This window comes from Eutrigla gurnardus (genome assembly GCF_963514095.1).
Source record: "Eutrigla gurnardus genome assembly, chromosome: 9".
NCBI classification, from domain to species: domain Eukaryota; kingdom Metazoa; phylum Chordata; class Actinopteri; order Perciformes; family Triglidae; genus Eutrigla; species Eutrigla gurnardus.
Genome location: NC_139923.1, coordinates 29,980,701 through 30,001,020, shown reverse-complemented (window position 1 = coordinate 30,001,020; position 20,320 = coordinate 29,980,701). Strand labels below are relative to the sequence as shown.

At 47.2% G+C, this 20,320-nt stretch overlaps 1 protein-coding gene across 1 annotated transcript; it reads right to left on the bottom strand.

Moving 5' to 3' along the window:
• Window positions 1–169: 169 nt before the first annotated feature.
• On the bottom strand, window positions 170–19,035 carry LOC311018241 (carbohydrate sulfotransferase 8-like). The gene is made up of 4 exons (XM_084017103.1): window positions 18,798–19,035; window positions 8,671–8,868; window positions 3,629–3,669; window positions 170–1,685 (listed from the first exon to the last, which is right to left on the bottom strand). Exons 2-4 carry the CDS (start codon window positions 8,789–8,791, stop codon window positions 693–695), a joined length of 1,155 nt encoding a protein of 384 aa, XP_083873229.1. The 5' UTR covers window positions 8,792–8,868; window positions 18,798–19,035; the 3' UTR covers window positions 170–692.
• Between the last annotated feature and the right edge of the window lie 1,285 nt (window positions 19,036–20,320).

The following is a 20,320-nucleotide window of genomic DNA, read 5'->3' as shown; positions in this document are numbered from 1 at the left end:
GCTGTTCAGGTGTTATGGTCAAAGGTACATACACATTTTCATGAATGTGGATTCATCCTCCACTGAAAATAGTCCCCAGCCAGGTAACTGTTTCACTACCATTAATGTTTGTAAAGGAATAAAACCATCTGTCAGTGAGAGTTAAATATTAAAGTTTTATTAATTTGGCTGATAAACCTCGTCATGTATCATCATGTTGTCAATAAATACACGTCTCACATATTTAATAATATTCACATCAACAAATGGAAAGCATCTGGTGAAGGCAGTGTTAAGGCTTCGGCCTTCATGATGTCACGGGAGTCTGTCTACTCACAAATAGTCAGCGATGTAACACCGTCACACCAGCGGCATTGTGGGTAAAAGTCAACACCCTTAAAGAGTTCAAAATAAAGACCATAGGCGAGTTTACAGATCTGCTCCTGAGTGTGACGACTTCCTGTTTGGGCCAAACTGCATCCCTTTACCAGGTTTCCTCTGGAATCCTGCAGACAACCACACCTGTAGACCAAACCTCCTTGTTAAGTCCTGGACTCAGTGGTGGTCCTGGACTACGGCGGGACTTGGACTCCAACCAGTCCTGGACTCCAGCAGGTCCTGGATTCAGTGCCAGTTCTGTAATCCGGCCAGTCCAGTACTCTGTACAGGTCCTGGACTCAGTGCTGCTCATTGACTCAGTGCTGGTCCTGGACTCAGTGAAGGTCTTTGAAGGGTTTGGGGTAGTTGAACATCAGGTAGTCCATGTAGTAGAAGTCGAAAGCTTTCTGTCTCTCGGTGGCATTCAGCTGTGAAAAGTATCTCTGGGTGATTCTGAAGGAAGTCCTCTCAGCTCCGGGGTTCCTGTCCTTAAAGTCTGGGAACGTGAGGTTCCTCGGTGCTCCAACACTCTGTAGCAGGAAGTTGGCTTCTTCCAGCAGGTTTTCAAACTTACCAATGAAGTTGTACCTGAGGAGGCAGGGGTTACATAGCTGGCTGACCGGCTCCCAGTGGATGTCCATTCCCACCGGCCGACGAACATCCAGCAGGTACTGGATGAACTCCCTGAAGGTGACACCAGCACCAGTGTGCAGAGCGGTGCGCGTGGCATTGGCGCGGTATTTGGAGATGATTGGGCGTCCAAACACTGGGTGGTAGTATGAGTTCGGACTCTCAAACTTGTCTCGAAAAGCTGACACCAGGCGCTCAAAAGGCTCCCTGATGAAAAGCACTTTGGTGTAGGAGCGGAGTCTCTTTGCGGTTCCGGCCCGGTTGTAGCTCTCCAGCCGCCGCAGGTGGTTGGCATAATGTGCCACGTCATGAGGAATGTCTCGCGTGGAGGTGGTGCTGCCCCCCAACACCATCAGTATTCGCTTCCAGTTGGAGCAGCCAGCTTTGGGCACCTCACAGTACAGCAGCCTGTACCGGTCCTCCACGTAAATCCGGGACACCTGCCGCTGAGAGACCAGCTGCTCCATTACACCCGGCTGGTATTTGGTGCAGACGTCAGTCAGCAGGCGGCGCCGGGATGCCTGCGTCTCCGCCAGCTTCTGCAGACGGTGTTGGTCCCCCTCCCCACCTGATGGGGCGCTGGATGGGTTTGGGTTCTTCAGAAGCAGCTTCCTGTGGCGTTTGGTAACGGGCTGTTTGGAGACGACTTTGAACTTGACTTTAGTCTGATTGACTGCTGAGCTCTCAGTCACCACGTCCTGCAAAACATAAGACATAAATATCATCCTGCTCTGTATACAGAAGACACAGTATATATATATATATATATATATATATATATATATATATATATATATATATATATATATATACAGTGGCGCTGCCAGCTGGAATCCTGTACGCACTGTGCACACTTTTTTTGAAGGTGAAAAAAAAAAAAGTCAGAGCTTTTCTTTCTCTCACACAGTGACCTGGAGAGACGCAGCCGCATTTGAGAGGACGATCGCGCGTGTGTGCGCAATTACGCATAGCGTGTGTTGGTCCCTCTCCACTACACAATACAGCTCGGCTCTAGTCTCGTCACCTCTCTGCTGCTGAGCACTGTGGGCCGAGCCGATGCATGTCTCTCTCCCCGGGCCGGCAGAGTTATCATACCGTACTGTGCGTGTGTGTCCAAGCGTGTGTGTGCGTGCGTGGAGTGCTCACAAGTGTGCGCTTGTGTTTAGGTCGGGGATGGAGGGCACAAAAAACTATTTGCACCGGGGCCTATCACCATGATATACGCTACTGATTTCACTGATACTGAAAACATTAGATTTAGTCTTAAAAAAGTACATTGAAATTGAATCCTGGCAGGGCCACTGTATATATATACCTGTATATATATATATAATATATATGTATGTATGTATCCTGTTCTAGACCTGATTGATCCTGTTCTAGACCTGATCCTGTTCTAGTCCAACTCGTGTTCTAGTCCTGCTCTGGTTCTTGTCTTGATCCTGAACTAAACCTGATCCTGTTCTCGTCATGCTCCTGTTCTAGACCTGATCCTGTTCTAGTCATGCTCCTGTTCTAGTCCTGATACGGTTCTAGTCCTGATACGGTTCTAGTGGTGATCCTGAACATAACCTGAACCTGTTCTAGTCCTGATCCTGTTCTAGACCTGATCCCGTTATAGTCCAACTCGTGTTCTAGTCCTGCTCCGGTTCTTGTCCTGATCCTGTTCTAGTCCTGATATGGTTCTATCTCTTGATCCTGAACAAAACCTGAACCTGTTCTAGTCCTGATCCTGTTCTAGTCATGCTCCTGTTCTAGTCCTGATCCTGTTCTAGTCCTGATCCTGTTCTAGTCATGCTCCTGTTCTAGTCCTGATCCTGTTCTAGTCATGCTCCTATTCTAGTCCTGATCCTGTTCTAGTCATGCTCCTATTCTAGTCCTGATAAATAAAATAGAATTGATTATAATTATATAATTCATAAAAGGAACAGGTATCAAAATAAATCTGATATTTTAAATTGTATTTTATTGATCTGAGACTACAATAAAGAATTTGATATATTTCCTAATAATGTACCAGAAAATAAAAGTATAATAACATTTTATGTCATTTTGAGATGATTGGCCGCTGCCTGCGCTCACGAGGCCAATAAACAGAAAATAACAGATAACAACATAAAACATGATAACAAAAACACGATATCTGCATTATAGGTTTGCCATCGGCTGCCCTGCTCTGAAATATCGGCATTGAAAAACCCATATCGGTCGACCACTGATAACATTTGACATCAGTTGGTCTGTTTGAAACCTGAGAATCTGTGACTCATCAGCTCATAAATAATAAAATGTTTCCACTCAGCAGACGTGATGATCACTTCCTGTTCACTATTGATTCACGTCTTCATATCAGCCAACCTCACAAAGAGACATCACTTCTTCTCTACGAGAGTGAGTTTGCTGTAATGTGCAAAAATACTTTGAGGTATAATTAACTTATGAAAATATACTACTTTTTTTATAAGAGATTATGATTTTTGTTTGGCTAAGAGACATTAACAGTTATAATATGTATATTATAATAAGAGTGAGTCCTGACAGCGGTGTGACAGGCTGCTCTGAGACCAGTAGTTATCTACATAGTATGAGTAGAGACAGTTGCAACACTCCAGGTGTCCAGCAGGGGTCTCTGTTGACTCACCGTCTCTACAGGAAAGCTGGGAGCCTCCAACACGTTCACACCTGCAGACAAACGACAGGAGACTATGAAGACACCAGGGCTGCGTTCCAATAACAGTTTGAGTCGCCCTCGCTCACTTGCCCTCAGCCCTTGCTATGACGTCACACGGAGGCCACTTGGAGGGCGGAGGGAAAGTGGGCAGAGGGGGAGTGAAAGAGGTAAATGGAACACACCTGCCCTCGTTCACTAACAGCCGTGACAATCATGGATCAACCACACGTTGTTGGAGTAGCGCTATACTGCCTATTCCAAATTACACAAAATATGCAAAGACTCATTTCATTGAGACAAAGACGTATTCTGCGCTTGATGGCAATACGTCGGCTTATATACTTACACTTGTAAACGGTGGGCTCTGCCATAACTCTGCAACAGACAGTCTTATTGCACAATTTAAGAAAATTAATTAAATTGAATTCTACTTTCTTCTTCTTCCTTGGTGGTGAATAGACAGCAGACAATGGTGTTTGAGGTTCATTATCGCCACCGCATGGACATATTTTTCGTGCGCCACTGCAATGCATTGTGGGTGATATACAGCTCTGAAGTGACCATCGTTGTTCACTCGATCACTCAGCCCTCGAGGGTCGATCTCACGGAGTTCACTTCAGCTGTTCAGGGAAATGGAACAGCCCTTAAGATGGCGGCGGGGATTCCCCCGAGGGCAAGTGCTTAGGGCAAGTGAGCGAGGGCGACTCAAACTGTTATTGAAACGCAGCTAAACTGTTATTGAAACGCAGCTAAACTGTTTTTGAAACGCAGCCCAGAGACCAGCTGATCAGGGTCAGTCCAGAGACCAGGGCTGCGTTTCAATAACAGTTTGAGTCGCCCTCGCTCACTTGCCCTAAGCACTTGCCCTCGGGGGAATCCCCGCCGCCATCTTAAGGGCTGTTCCATTTCTCTGAACAGCTGAAGTGAACTCCGTGAGATCGACCCTTGAGGGCTGAGTGATCGAGTGAACAACGATGGCCACTTCAGAGCTGTATATCACCCACAATGCATTGCAGTGGTGCACGAAAAATATGTCCATGCGGTGGCGATAATGAACCTCAAACACCATTGTCTGCTGTCTATTCACCACCAAGGAAGAAGAAGAAAGACGAAAGTAGAAAATGAATTAAATTTAATTCATTTTCTTAAATTGTGCAATAAGACTGTCTGTTGCAGAGTTATGGCAGAGCCCACCGTTTACAAGTGTAAGTATATAAGCCGACGTATTGCCATCAAGCGCAGAATACGTCTTCGTCTCAATGAAATGAGTCTCTGCATATTTTGTGTAATTTGGAATAGGCAGTATAGCGCTACTCCAACAACGTGTGGTTGATCCATGATTATCTGGGCTGTTAGTGAACGAGGGCAGGTGTGTTCCATTTACCCCTTTCACTCCCCCTCCGCCCTCTTTCCCTCCGCCCTCCAAGTGGCCTCCGTGTGACGTCATAGCAAGGGCTGAGGGCAAGTGAGCGAGGGCGACTCAAACCGTTATTGAAACGCAGCCCAGGTTTAGCGGATCACATGACCTGCCAGCTGGCCGGAAATGATGTCACATTAAACACTGATGTTGGGATGCTGATGAGCTGTGAAGAGGAGAACTACAAAGTTTGTAACCTCAGCAACCCGAGGACCAATCAGGTGTGTTTGATTTCTACACAGTCACTTAAAAGCTTCGTAAGAGGAGCTAACGTAATGTGAGGCCGAGGTGTGCTGTGACAGGTCGGACTGAAATAGGTCATGACCAGTCATGTCACACCAAACACACTGTCACATGACATGAAGTCATGTGACATGAAGTCAGCGATGCACATGGAGGAAGCTAACCGATGATTTAATGAGCAGACAATCTGCTGCTTCTGGTTAAACTCAACGCAACTCTGCTGATCTTATATTCATATACATATACCACCATATACTATATGTTTATATATATTGTGGGCGTTGCACAGACAAACAGACAAACAATTGGAATAAACAGGCAGAAACAGGGGTTGCAGGGTTTTTTTATTTAAAAGGTGCGGGGAAGGGGGAGGAGGGAAAAAGGCAACTCAAATCTTCACCGGCCTTGCGGCTGCCTCCACGGCTCCGTCTGGTCCTTTCAGGAGACTGGCGTTACGTGGGTGACGTCTCCACCCGCTCCTTCAGCCAGGCCAACCTTGGGCTTTTCCTGGGGAGTATATCAAGGCTTCAGCATTACCAGGCTAACTCAGCACACCTGTGAGGGGGAAGCTGAGACACCTGAGTGGGGCGGAGTCCCTAGGACACAGATTTGGGGTAGTACCTCCCACCTAACACCATGCCCCTTGGCTGCCTTTGTCTGCCTCTGTGGCCCTCCTGTGGCCATGTGTGGCCCTGTGTCCGGCTGGGCCATCACATACCCCCCCCCCCCCCCCCCCCTCAACAACAGCACTCATCTCTTCTTGACATGGCGTCGGCGTTCCCATGAAGCTTTCCTGCCCTATGTTCCACTGTGAACTTGAAGTCCTGCAGGTGTAAAAACCAACGGGTTATTCGGGCATTCTTATTTTTGTTATGGGCCGTCCACTTCAAAGGAGCATGATCAGTTATTAAGGCAAACTCACGGCCTAGCAAGTAATATCGTAATTTCTCCATGGCCCATTTAACTGCTGAGCATTCTTTCTCTATTGTTGCATAGTTTATCTCATGGGGGAGTAGTTTACGACTGATAAAGGTTACAGGGTATTCCATGCCGTCATGTATTTGGGACAGGACTGCCCCAAGTCCTACCTCTAAAGCATCTGTCTGTAGCACAAACCTCTTGCTGAAGGTGTGTGCAACCCAGTCTCATGGCACAGGGCTTTCTTCAGGTGATTAAAGGCCAGCTCCACCCGGTCCGTCCACTTTACCCGGTTGGGTGCACTTTTGCTCGTCAGCTTATGCAGGGGGGTTTGGAATGAACTGTCTATAATACCCCACTAACCCTAGGAAGGTCCTCCTCACCTGACGTTTCGTTTGGGGTTGGGGCCAGGTGGCGATGGCATCTATTTTCTTCACTTGGGGTTTTACATTGCCTCTTCCTACAGTGAATCCAAGGTAGTTCGCCTCCAACACTTTGTCGGGTTGGCCGTCAGCCCCGGTTCCCGCAAGGCCTGGAAGACCGCCTCTAGGTGCCGGAGGTGGATATCCCAGGACGTGCTATGGACTAGGATTGTCATAAAATGTGATGTGATCTTCATCTAAGTCAAGATATGTTTGGAGGTGTGGACTACAGCTACTGCACGGTGGTGTAGTGGGTAGCACTCTCGCCTCACAGCAAGAGGGTCCCGGGTTCGATTCCCGGGTTGGGCCTGGGTTCCTTCTGTGTGGAGTTTGCATGTTCTCCCCGTTTAAGCGGCTTCCTTCCACAGTCCAAAGACATGCAGGATGGGGACCTGTCTGTCTCTACATGTCTCCCTGTGATAGACTGGTAGCCTGTCTGTCTCTACATGTCAGCCCTGTGATAGACTGGTAACCTGTCTGTCTCTACATGTCTCCCTGTGATAGACTGGTTACCTGTCTGTCTCTACATGTCTCCCTGTGATAGACTGGTAACCTGTCTGTCTCTACATGTCAGCCCTGTGATAGACTGGTTACCTGTCTGTCTCTACATGTCTCCCTGTGATAGACTGGTTACCTGTCTGTCTGTACATGTCTCCCTGTGATAGACTGGGTACCTGTCTGTCTCTACATGTCAGCCCTGTGATAGACTAGTTACCTGTCTGTCTCTACATGTCAGCCCTGTGATAGACTGGTTACCTGTCTGTCTCTACATGTCTCCCTGTGATAGACTGGTTACCTGTCTGTCTCTACCTGTCTGTCTCAACATGTCAGCCCTGTGATAGACTGGTTACCTGTCTGTCTCTACATGTCAGCCCTGTGATAGACTGGTTACCTGTCTGTCTCTACATTTCAGCCCTGTGATAGACTGGTTACCCCGTCTGTCTCTACCTGTCTGTCTCTACATGTCAGCCCTGTGATAGACTGGTTACCTGTCTGTCTCTACATGTCTCCCTGTGATAGACTGGTTACCTGTCTGTCTCTACATGTCTCCCTGTGATAGACTGGTTCGCTGTCTGTCTCTACATGTCAGCCCTGTGATAGACTGGTTACCTGTCTGTCTCTACATGTCTCCCTGTGATAGACTGGTTACCTGTCTGTCTCTACATGTCAGCCCTGTGATAGACTGGTTACCTGTCCAGGTGTACCCCACCTTCGCCCAATGACAGCTGGGATTGGCTCCAGACCCCGCGTGACCCTGAATACAGGATAAGCGGTAGACGATAGATGGATGGACTACAGCTACTTTGACCGATAAAAACCCCTCAAACTTTTGGAGTTTGCTCGGCACAAGAAGAACACGCTTATGTGGGCCATGCCTCGCCAAAAAGAGCTTTCAGAGGATCTACGATCAAGAATTGTTGATTTACATAAAGCTGGCAAGGGTTATTTCAAAAGTTGGAGGTACATGGTGGTACATGGAGGTACAAGACGGGACATGAAACTACAGTGCCACTATTAAACTACTGGACAGCACAAACGGAAGTGGGCTTCAGTTTCACAGCTTTAACATCGATTTAATGAAAGGATCAATCTTCTGAAATGGTCTGTCAATGATTTCAGCGATCTGTAATCTGATTGGACACTTCTGCCACTTGCCGAATGGAATCAATAGGATCAGTGACAGGTCTAATCTGTAGTTTCCGTTTGGACGAAGAGGCCAGCTGTCAGGAAACATCATATATGAACCTCAGATGAACAAGGAACTTTAACTGTAGTCGGAGGCATGAGCCCCTCAGCCAGAGGACTAAGGACCAAGATCCAGGACTGCACCACATGCAAGACTCCTTCAACAAGAGTTTTTTCATCATGTTTTGATATTTTTAGTCCGAGAGTACAATGACACAAATGATACACAAGGAATGGAGATGAGGACCAAGTATACCATGAACCTGCTGTTCAAGGAACACCACTTACTCCATGTACTGCATCAGACCGCACAAGACAGCACTGACCTGGGATCTGCTGCAGGACCACCTCGGTGAGGTCCTGCAGGCGGACGAGCAGCAGCAGAGATCCAACTCCCAGAAGGAGGATGAACCACAGGGAGCAGTAGAGGGAGCAGGGCAGCTTCATGACCACAGACAACACAGTCCTGCAGTCTAGAGTCCACCAGGCTGGTCCGAGACTAGGATCAGCCGCCACAGCACAGCCTGAAGACAAAGATAGGGGTACAAGTTAGACCTGGAAGATAAATGGAGGTTCTGCTTGTTGGACTGACATTCAGCTCCCATCGATAAAATAGGGAAGAGAGCCAGATTAGGAGCTAAGCAACTATGCTAGGACCCACTGTGTCCAGCCATGACCACTAGAGGGCAACGTCACTATGACCAGCCATGACGACTAGAGGGCAACGTCACTGTGTCCAGCCATGACCACTGGAGGGCAACGTCACTGTGACCAGCCATGACCACTAGAGGGCGCCATCACTGTGACCAGTCATGACAACTAGAGGGCAATGTCACTGTGACCAGCCATGACCACTAGAGAGCAACGTCATTATGACCAGCCATGACCACTAGAGGGCAACGTCACTGTGTCCAGCCATGACCACTGGAGGGCAACGTCACTGTGACCAGCCATGACCACTAGAGGGCAACGTAATTATGACCAGCCATGAGCACTAGAGGGCAATGTCACTGTGACCAGTCATGACCACTAGAGGGCGCCATCACTGTGACCAGTCATGACCACTAGAGGGCAACGTCACTGTGACCAGCCATGACCACTAGAGAGCAACGTCATTATGACCAGCCATGACAACTAGAGGGCAACGTCACTGTGACCAGTCATGACCACTAGAGAGCAACGTCACTGTGACCAGCCATGACAACTAGAGGGCAACGTCACTGTGACCAGTCATGACCACTAGAGAGCAACGTCACTGTGACCAGTCATGACCACTAGAGAGCAACGTCACTGTGACCAGTCATGACAACTAGAGGGCAACGTCATTATGACCAGCTATGACAACTAGAGGGCAACGTCACTGTGACCAGTCATGACCACTAGAGAGCAACGTCATTATGACCAGCCATGACCACTAGAGGGCAACGTCATTATGACCAGTCATGACCACTAGAGGGCGCCATCACGTGACCAGTCATGACCACTAGAGGGCAACGCGACTGTGACCAGTCATGACCACTAGAGAGCAACGTCATTATGACCAGTCAAGACCACTATAGGGCAACACGACTGTGACCAACCATGACCACTAGAGGGCAAAGTCACTGTGATTAGTCATGACCACTAGAGGGCGCCATCACGTTACCAGTCATGACCACTAGAGGGCAACGCGACTGTGACCAGTCATGACCACTGGAGGGCAATGTCATAATGACAAGCCATGACCACTAGAGGGCAACGTCACAGGGCGAGGTGTTGTTTTTCTTGGGGAGGATCGCTTCAACCTGCTGCTCCGCTGACTGTTTGCATCTGTTTTTTTGTGTTGATCTGCTGACTGCACACTTCCTGTTCCCATGAGGCCCTGCAGGAACATCTGTTTCCCTGGAGTGAAGTCAAACAGCTTCCCTCAGCAGGTGTGAGTCTCCAGTCGCCGTGGAAATAAGCAGGTAAACAAACGTTGAGCTGATACTAAAGTGAGAACCAGCAGCTCACATCAGCCATTTTGGGAATAAACACGAAAAACCTCTTGAATCTCTGGATGCAAGATTGGAAGATATTATATTTACATTTAGGGCATTTAGCAGATGATGAATGTATTTCTACTTTACAGTCAGTGAGGGAGGAGGGTGAGAGGGTAGGGGTACTGTGGTAATAAGGGGTACTGTGGTAATAAGGGGTACTGTGGTAATAAGGGGTATTGTGGTAATAGGAGTACTGTGGTAATAAGGGGTTCTGTGGTAATAGGAGTACTGTGGTAATAAGGGGTACTGTGGTAATAGGAGTACTGTGGTAATAAGGGGTACTGTGGTAAGAGGAGTACTGTGGTAATAAGGGGTACTGTAGGGTACTATGGCAATAAGGGGTACTGTGGGGTACTGTGGTAATAGGGATACTGTGGTAATAGGGGTACTGTGGTAATAAGGGGTACTGTGGAATACTGTGGTAATAGGGATACTGTGGTAATAGGGGTACTGTGGTAATAAAGTACTGTGGAATACTGTGGTAATAGGAGTACTGTGGTAATAAGGGGTACTGTAGGGTACTATGGTAATAAGGGGTACTGTGGTAATAGGGATACTGTGGTAATAGGGGTACTGTGGTAATAAGGGGTACTGTGGAATACTGTGGTAATAGGGATACTGTGGTAATAAGGGTACTGTGGTAATAAAGGGTACTGTGGAATACTGTGGTAATACGGGTGACTGTGGGGAACTGTGGAAATAGGGGTACTGGGGTAATAAAGGGTATTCTGTTCCCGGTGGGTGTTGACCTCCATCAGGGTATCTCCAGACTACAATGCTCCGCGTTCCCCCCTCGCACCATTTCATCACGTGTCAGGAACAAAGAGCTGACGTTAACACGATTACCTGACGACTGACAGTCTGTAGTCAATGCTCATCATGAGTCTTCAAACCTCAGTTCTCTTCCTTCTACTCATATTTTATTTTTATGGTTCTGCTGTGCAGCCGTCCTCTCTCTAATACTTCACCCCAAACGCTGAAGCACATTTTTCAAATGCAAAATCAATGCGAAGATATAAATAGATGTGAGTAAGGTGATGAGGTCTCAGTTGAAATATTCCACCTTAAGTGATGAACTCCTGTGTTTGTTAAAATCCTCTCAGCTGTCTGTTGTCTCCTGGGTCTGTGTCTGTGGTTCCCCAGAGGTCTAGATAGTATCTCACATTAGTCCAGAGACCAGACCAGACTATGTGGAGGAACCAGAGACTGTCTGCGGTCCCCCAGAGGTCTAGATAGTATCTCACATTAGTCCAGAGACCAGACCAGACTATGTGGAGGAACCAGAGACTGTCTGCGGTCCCCCAGAGGTTTCACCCCAAAGCGAAAGCTTCTGCTGCCACTGAACATGTCAAAAACATCATGAACAGGTTAGAATTAGTTTCTCCAGATGCTCCCAAATTTCTTATGGGTGATCTAAACCATTGTTCACTTGACAAAACACTTAAAGGGTTTGAACAGTATGTTGACTGTACCACACGATTTGGCAAGACTTTAGACAAATGCTATGGTTCTATTCCAGATGCATACAGAGCTGTCCCCCTCCCCCCCCTAGGCTCTGCCGACCATAATAGCATTTTGCTTGCTCCTGCTTACCTACCTGTAGTAAAGAGGTCAGACAAAATAACTAAGAACATCAAACAATGGACCCCAGACAGTATTGACAGACTACAAGGCTGTTTTGAAACAACTGACTGGAATTGTTTACTGTCCCCTAGTAACATCGATGAGCAGGTAGACACAGTGACTGCATATATCTCCTTTTGTGTGGACAGTATAATTCCTACCAAAACTGTTACAATATTCCCCAACAATAAACCCTGGGTCACAAAAGAATTAAAACAAGTACTCAATAAGAAAAAGAGGATTTTCTTCACTGGCTCGGAGGAGGAAAAGAAGGAGGTCAGTCGAGAGGTCAAGCGTGCCATTAAAAAGGCCAAGCTGGATTACAAAAACAAAGTGGAGGTCTCCTTTACCCAGGGGAATCTTCGCTCCGCCTGGCAGGGTCTGAAGAACATGGCAGCGGTGAACTGCATTACATCCAGTCACAAACCCATCCAGGTTGATGGCTGCAATTCAACATCTTTACCCAATGACCTCAACTCATTCTTCTCAAGATTCGAAATGGACAACAGCACAGAGCTTAAGACCATCATCTCCTCACTCCATCCTGGTGACACCACCATCACCTTCAGCAGGCAAGAGGTGGTGAGAGCCCTCAAGAGGATAAAACTCAACACTGCCACCGGACCTGACAACATCTGTGGGCGGACCCTGAAGCACTGTGCTGAGCAGCTGGGGGAGGTATTCCAGCAGCTGTTCCAGACCTCCATGAACTGCAGCACAGTGCCCCGGAAGTGGAAACATTCCACAGTTATCCCCATCCCCAAGAAGGGCCCCACTAAGGTATTAAATGATCTGAGGCCGGTGGCCCTTACCTCCCTGGTGATGAAGGCGATGGAGAGGATAATTAAAAACTTTATCACCAAGTCTGTTGAGCCTATGATGGATCCATTGCAGTTCGCGTACAGGGCCGGCAGGGGAGTGGATGATGCCAAGATATTTATCCTGGAGACCATCCACAAACACCTGGAGACCCCCAACACCATCGCCAGGCTCCTGTTCGCAGACTTCTCTTCTGCATTCAACACCATGCAGCCACACATCCTTGCTGAGAAGTTAAATACTCGCTTTAACTTGGACCACCAGGTCATTAAGTGGGTTATTGACTTTTTAACCAACCGGTCTCAGAGGGTGTTTGTCAATGGTTCATACTCCAACATCCTCCACACCTCCACTGGCTCCCCGCAGGGCTGTGTCTTATCGCCCCTGCTCTACATCCTCTACACTGATGACTGCAGGTCCACTCAGCCAAACTGTCAGCTGGTGAAATTCGCTGACGACACAGTCCTGCTCTCTCTGCTCTCTGTCCCTAACCTGCACCATGGCTCTGTACTTCAGGACTTTATTACCTGGTGTGAGGGCGCCTGTCTCCAGCTGAACTCTACCAAAACCAAAGAGGTAATTGTTACATTCTCCAGCAAGCAGAGACAATTAGCAGAGGCTGTCACTACCATCATCCAGGGGGAGCCTGTGGAGTTGGTGGAGGAATACAGGTACCTGGGCACAATATTCAATGGCCTTCTAAGGTTTTCCTCCAACACCGAGGAGATCATCAAGAAGTGCCACCAGAGACAATACCTGCTCAGGAAGCTGAGATCGTTTGATGTGAACAAAGATATTCTCCTGACCTTCTACCACTCCTTCATTGAGAGCGTACTTACATTCTCATTCATCTCATGGTTTCACTCCATCAGCCTGCAAGACCGGACACGCTTACTCAGCATCACCAAAGTCTGCTCTAAAATCATTGGACACCCTGTTAGAGCTTTGTCTGCCTTTTGTGACCAGCAAACACTCCGCACCGCTCACAGGATCCTACACGATTCCTCACACATATTACATCCTGTGTTCGAGTGGCTCCCATCGGGACGCAGACTGCGTTGTCCGCGCTGCAGGACACAAAGGAGGAGGGCCACCTTTGTTCCTATAGCAGTCCAACTTATGAACAATGACCCCTCCCTGTCTCAACAACTTTGCCCAGCCCCCGTCAGACTGAATGCACATAGCACTTTAACGTGATGCACAGAGCACTCTGAAATTGACAGCTGCTAGAATTTTTTAACTGAAGCACTTTGTGAATGTTTTTATGTTGTCTGATTTCCCTTTTTGTCCTAATGCTGCTCTTTATGCCTTTTTAAATTGCCCCTTGGGGACAAATAAAGTGTTTGATTGATTGATTGATTGATTGAGATAGTAGCTCACATTAGTCCAGAGACCAGACCAGACCATGTGGAGGAACCAGAGACTGTCTGTGGTCCAAACAACAAGGTCTCTGCTGTATTTATGTCTAGACGACCTTACTTGGAGTGTTGATGGAGCAGCTACAATGTTAGCGTAGCCTAGCACCATCAACCAGACTCCATTCAGAAAACCAGCGTTTTAACAGTAGTTATCTTGTGGTCTTGCAGACAGACCTAAGCTGCTTCCTCCCTGTAAACACATCAACTTCAAACCAGCACATTTCTGGCTCTCAGATGTATTGTTTATTCTCTCTAGTTTGACTTTCTATCCTTTCAGCGGCTGAATATTCAGGTTGATGTTGTAAAGAGTCACAATATTGATAGAGCTGGATGCGGATCAATGGGACTGATGGTTTCCTGTTTCTGAGCGCTGATGAGGGTCATGTGATGGACGGTGTTGTGTTTGACTCAGTTATCAGATCGATATTGATCTCTGAAGGAGTTCCGTCTGTCACGTTAATCCAACGCTGACGTGGATACTCCATCTGATCCCAGTCCACCAGACTCTGAGGGGTCAGAGGTCACCTCAGTGAGGATCAGCTGACAGCTGATGTAGCCCATCACTATGGTGATACAAACGTCTTCATTTCCTGATGCCGAATGATTAGTGCCTCAACACAAAATGAAAATATTTAAACATTATTTTCAGCTCCTGAAACATGTAAGCATGTAAACATGTAAACATGTAAGCATGTAAACATGTAAGCATGTAAACATGTAAACATGTAAGCATGTAAACATGTAAGCATGTAAACATGTAAGCATGTAAGCATGTAAGCATGTAAACATGTAAACATGTAAGCATGTAAACATGTAAGCATGTAAGCATGTAAACATGTAAACATGTAAGCATGTAAGCATGTAAACATGTAAGCATGTAAACATGTAAACATGTAAGCATGTAAACATGTAAACATGTAAACATGTAAGCATGTAAACATGTAAGCATGTAAACATGTAAACATGTAAGCATGTAAGCATGTAAACATGTAAACATGTAAGCATGTAAACATGTTAGCATGTAAACATGTAAGCATGTAAGCATGTAAACATGTAAGCATGTAAACATGTAAACATGTCAGCATGTAAACTAGGGATAGACCGATTATCGGCCGGGCCGATATTCAGCATTTTGACGCAAATCGGCATCGGCCTTTTTCTTTAATGCGACGGCCGATAAGAGATCAATTTAAAACTGGGTTACTTTGGCTCTGATGGAGCCGCGCCTCTCTGTCTGCAGCCACTACTCTGTCTCCAGCATTGTCCCACCCACAGCACCATCTGATTGGTTACACACAGAGCCATGGCATGGGTAACAGCCAATCAGCAGTGAAAGCTGTGCATGCTCAGTGCTGCTCACACACGCGGCGGCGAGGAGAAAACGTTTCGCCGAGTGGAGAAGCTGCGGAGGGCAGATATACGTTTCGAAGATAAGTTAACGCAGCAGACTCTCCTGAAATTGTAATAAACATCCCAGTCCTTTACAACTCATAACTACTAGTAACGTTACCATGAGCCCAAAACACAAACATAAGCGGCAGCTCTGCTCGCTCGCAGTCCCTCCAGAGGTGTCTGTTAACTGAGACCCATTGTAGCGTATACGCTACAAAATATCATGTTGTCTTTAGAGCGTCATAACTCCGTAATGGTTTGCGCTAGAAACATGCGTTTTTTTCCTCTTAAACTAGAGAAACGGGGCTAAATAACGGTACCCTACTTGCCCATGTGAGCGATTTATTTCTGACAACAAAACTAATGTGTAAAGTTGTAAAATATGTGACTAGATGTCTCCTCGTCTCTGTGGCGCATTTCTCCGTTTGTTTATGTATATTGTCGATCACTTCTCATCCGCCATCTTGCTAGTGACGTATAGAGTTACGTTTATGTCTCAGACACTCCTATTGGCTCCCGTAGCGGCTTTTACAGCCAATCGGAAAGCCTGATTTACGCTTGGCCGTGAGTTGTTGTGTTTGCCCAAACGGGAGACACGGAGGAGTTCAGAGCAGAGCAAATGACGGTCAAAAAGTTACTGTAGTGATAGAGAAAGTTAAATACATAAATGGCACAGAAGAAGTACATTATATACACACATATTTAGGGCAGGGAGAGGAAAGGACGATTGCTGGCAAAAAAAACGCCCATGGACACTACTCAAAAGAATATCCATATTTCATAGACAGAAGCAGCTTATTATTATTATATTATTATTAATATTATTATATTATACATGTTGCAATTCTAAAAAGCTGTTTAATAAACATATGCTTAAAGGCATTTAAAAGAAGTTAAGTGTTGGTGTTTGTATTATTCAAAATTTTGACACCAGTATTTTCACTTTTACTGCAAATGAATATCGGCTCCAAATATCGGTTATCGGCCTCCTTGACTACTAATAATCGGTATCGGTATCGGCCCTGAAAAAAACATATCGGTCTATCTCTAATGTAAGCATGTAAACATGCAAACATGTAAACATGTAAGCATACAACTGTGTTTTACAGGATGGATCTGTCAGCAGCTTCTTCATCAGGTTCCATCATGATCACTAGTGGAGTTCAGGGTTTGTGTGCGCGTGTGTGTGTGTGTGTGTGTGTGTGTGTTGGGAGGTGTTCAGGACAGATGGTTATTTTTAGCAGCGAGGAGAGAAATAATTCAGTACGATCACAGAGCAGCTCGTTCACCTGCTCTCTGACAGGGGCGAGCAACCGGCAGATGGATCCTCCTCCTGCTTCCTTCCCACCTCTCCTCCTCTCCTCCTCCTCCTTCTCTCCTCCTCACTCTCCTCAGCCTTCCTTCCCACCTCTCCTCCTCTCCTCTTCCTCCTTCTCTCCTCCTCACTCTCCTCAGCCTTCCTTCCCACCTCTCCTCCTCCCCCTCCTTCCTCCTTCCCTCCTCTTCCTTCATTCCTCTCTTCCTCCCCTCCTCCTCCCTCCTTCCTTCCCACCTCTCCTCCTCCCCCACCTCTCCTCCCCCACCTCTCCTCCTCCACCTACTCCCCCCCCCCCCCCCCCTCCCCCCTGAGATCAGATAAATCCTCCGTCGTGTTGATGACAATGTGAAGCGCTTCCTGCTGCCTGCTGAATATCTTTCCCTTCCACCCTTTATGGATCAGACACAGACACAGATCTGGATCCACGGAAACAGATCTGGATCCACATAACTGATATGGATCCACAGAATCAGATCTGGATCCACCAAAACAGATCTGGATCCACAGAAACAGATATGGATCCACATAACTGATATTGATCCACAGAAACAGATCTGGATCCACGGAAACAGATCTGGATCCACATGATCTGGATCCACAGAAACAGATATGGATCCACATGATCTGGATCCACAGAAACAGATCTGGAGCCTCCAGAGCTGAATTAAGTATTTACTGGCAGAGAATGATGAAGAGGCAATCACACAGGAACAAGGATCCTCCTTCCTGTCTCAGCTGGTGTTCAGACACTGTATTTGTACAGCGATATAGACATTAAACTACAAGCAGAGAGAAAAACTACAAGCAGACATTTAACTACAACCAAAGAGAAAAAAATACAACCAGACATTAAACTACAACCAGAGAGAACAACTACAGCCAGACATTAAACTACAAGCAGACATTAAACTACAACCAGAGAGAACAACTACAGCCAGACATTAAACTACGAGCAGACATTAAACTACGAGCAGACATTAAACTACAACCAGAGAGACAAACTACAACCAGACATTCAACTACAACCAGAGAGAACAACTACAACCAGACATTCAACTACAACCAGAGAGACAAACTACAAGCAGGCATTCCACTATAACCAGAGAGAACAACTACAACCAGACATTAAACTACAACCAGAGAAAAGAACTACAGCCAGAAATTGAACTACAACCAGAGAGACAAACTACAAGCAGGCATTACACTATAACCAGAGAGAAAAACTACAACCAGACATTAAACTACAACCAGAGAAAAGAACTACAGCCAGAAATTGAACTACAACCAGAGAGACAAACTACAAGCAGGCATTACACTACAACCAGACATTAAACTACAACCAGAGAAAAGAACTACAGCCAGAAATTGAACTACAACCAGAGAGACAAACTACAAGCAGGCATTACACTGTAACCAGAGAGAAAAACTACAACCAGACATTAAACTACAACCAGAGAAAAGAAATACAGCCAGACATTGAACAAAACTACAAGCAGATATTTAACTACAACCAGAGAGAAAAACTACAACCAGACATTCAACTACAACCAGAGAGAAAAACTACAACCAGACATTCAACTACAACCAGAGAGAAACACTACAGTCAGACAGCGGATACCAACATTTAAATATCCAGATTAAAGGCCCATCAGGTAAATATAAATAGGAATATAAACTCACTCCATCACATCAAATCAGACACTTTGTTCCATACAAATATTATTTTAGACAAGAGGAGACAAGAGGATCATAAACATAAAGAGAAATATAAGAAGTATAAAATAATAAATATAGATAGATCCATATAAAAAAGTAAAGCAGCAGGGACACATTAGACCAGATCCCTCCCCGGTTCCACTCACCTGTGCAGGGACCAGCATGGATGCTGTCGGCGGAGTTTACGGGTCCGTTGGAAAGTCCGCTTTTCCGGTTCTGTTGACAACAAGACAATAACCGCGACAAAGCGACGTCCCGGTTCCGGTAAGATCCCGGTCCCGGTATCCTCCGGTCGGATCCGGGGACAGTCCGAGACTGGAGACGGAGAACCTTGAGGGAAAACGCCCAAAGTTGCAGCGGACGGAGAGCGAAGCGTCCCGGTGGACGGGCGAGGCGCGCGGACAGAGCGGCGCGTCAAGACCCGGGAGGGAAGGAGGAAGACACCGGAAGCTCAGCTGTCAGGCCTTCACAATAAACGTTCGAGTAGAGATTACACAGGTTTTATTATTATTCGTTTATTAATTTATAATTTATAGTATTAACTTTAATCCCAGAGACCACTGAACCAGGAGGAACCCAGGACCCACTGGACCAGGAGGAACCCAGGACCCACTGAGCCAGGAGGAACCCAGGACCCACTGCACCAGGAGGAACCCAGGGCCCACTGCACCAGGAGGAACCCAGGACCCACTGAACCAGGAGGAACCCAGGACCCACTGCACCAGGAGGAAACCAGGACCCACTGCACCAGGAGGAAACCAGGACCCACTGCACCAGGAGGAACCCAGGACCCACTGAACCAGGAGGAACCCAGGACCCACTGCACCAGGAGGAACCCAGGACCCACTGCATCAGGAGGAACCCAGGACCCACTGAACCAGGAGGAACCCAGGACCCACTGAACCAGGAGGAACCCAGGACCCACTGCACCAGGAGGAAACCAGGACCCACTAAACCAGGAGGAACCCAGGACCCACTAAACCAGGAGGAACCCAGGACCCCCTGCACCAGGAGGAACCCAGGATCTGGTACCTAACAGTAGTCGGGGTAACATGCTATGACATGGAGGTCTGTGTGACCCTCCAAGAATAGGGCTCCCCAGACCACCACTGACCCACCACCAACCGGTCCTGCTGGATGACGTTCACCACGGCGTCTCCAGACTCTTAGAGCCTGTCACATGGTCTCAGTGTGAACCTGCTCTCATCTGTGAAGAGTCTCATGGTCCTCCTCCACAAAGGAGCAGATACTGGTCCTGGTGCTGGGTCCTGTCCAGCTCTCCTGGTCCAACAGCCGGTCTCCCAGTTCTCCTCCATCTGGATTTTATGGATTTAGGACTTTTATTTTCAAGTCACCGGAAACAGCAACTCTTATTGTGGTGACTTGACGCTACGCATGAAGCAGCAGTCTGCGTGTGTGCGTGTGTGCGTGCGTGCGTGCGTGCGTGCGTGCGTGCGTGCGTGCGTGCGTGCGTGCGTGTGCGCGTGCGTATTCCCGGGACCTCTGTACCTCCTCCAGGCCGCAGCGGAGAAGAGAGGTTCACGGAGCCGAGAATGAGAGCAGGCGGGCGGGCAGGTGTCAGATTATCCCCGGGAAGAAACCATCCACCACAACAAGGGAAATAGTAAAAGTTTATTCATATATAAAAGTATTATCAGTAAAAAGTAGG

Excerpts from the sequence above, each read along its gene's own strand:
- LOC311018241 (XM_084017103.1), bottom strand. The coding sequence starts at position 8,791 with ATGAAGCTGCCCTGCTCCCTCTACTGCTCCCTGTGGTTCATCCTCCTT. Across the intron at positions 3,670-8,670 it reads GGTCCTGCAGCAGATCCCAG|GTGTGAACGTGTTGGAGGCT; the intron begins GTCAGTGCTGTC and ends GTTTGTCTGCAG. Across the intron at positions 1,686-3,628 it reads CCAGCTTTCCTGTAGAGACG|GACGTGGTGACTGAGAGCTC; the intron begins GTGAGTCAACAG and ends TATGTTTTGCAG.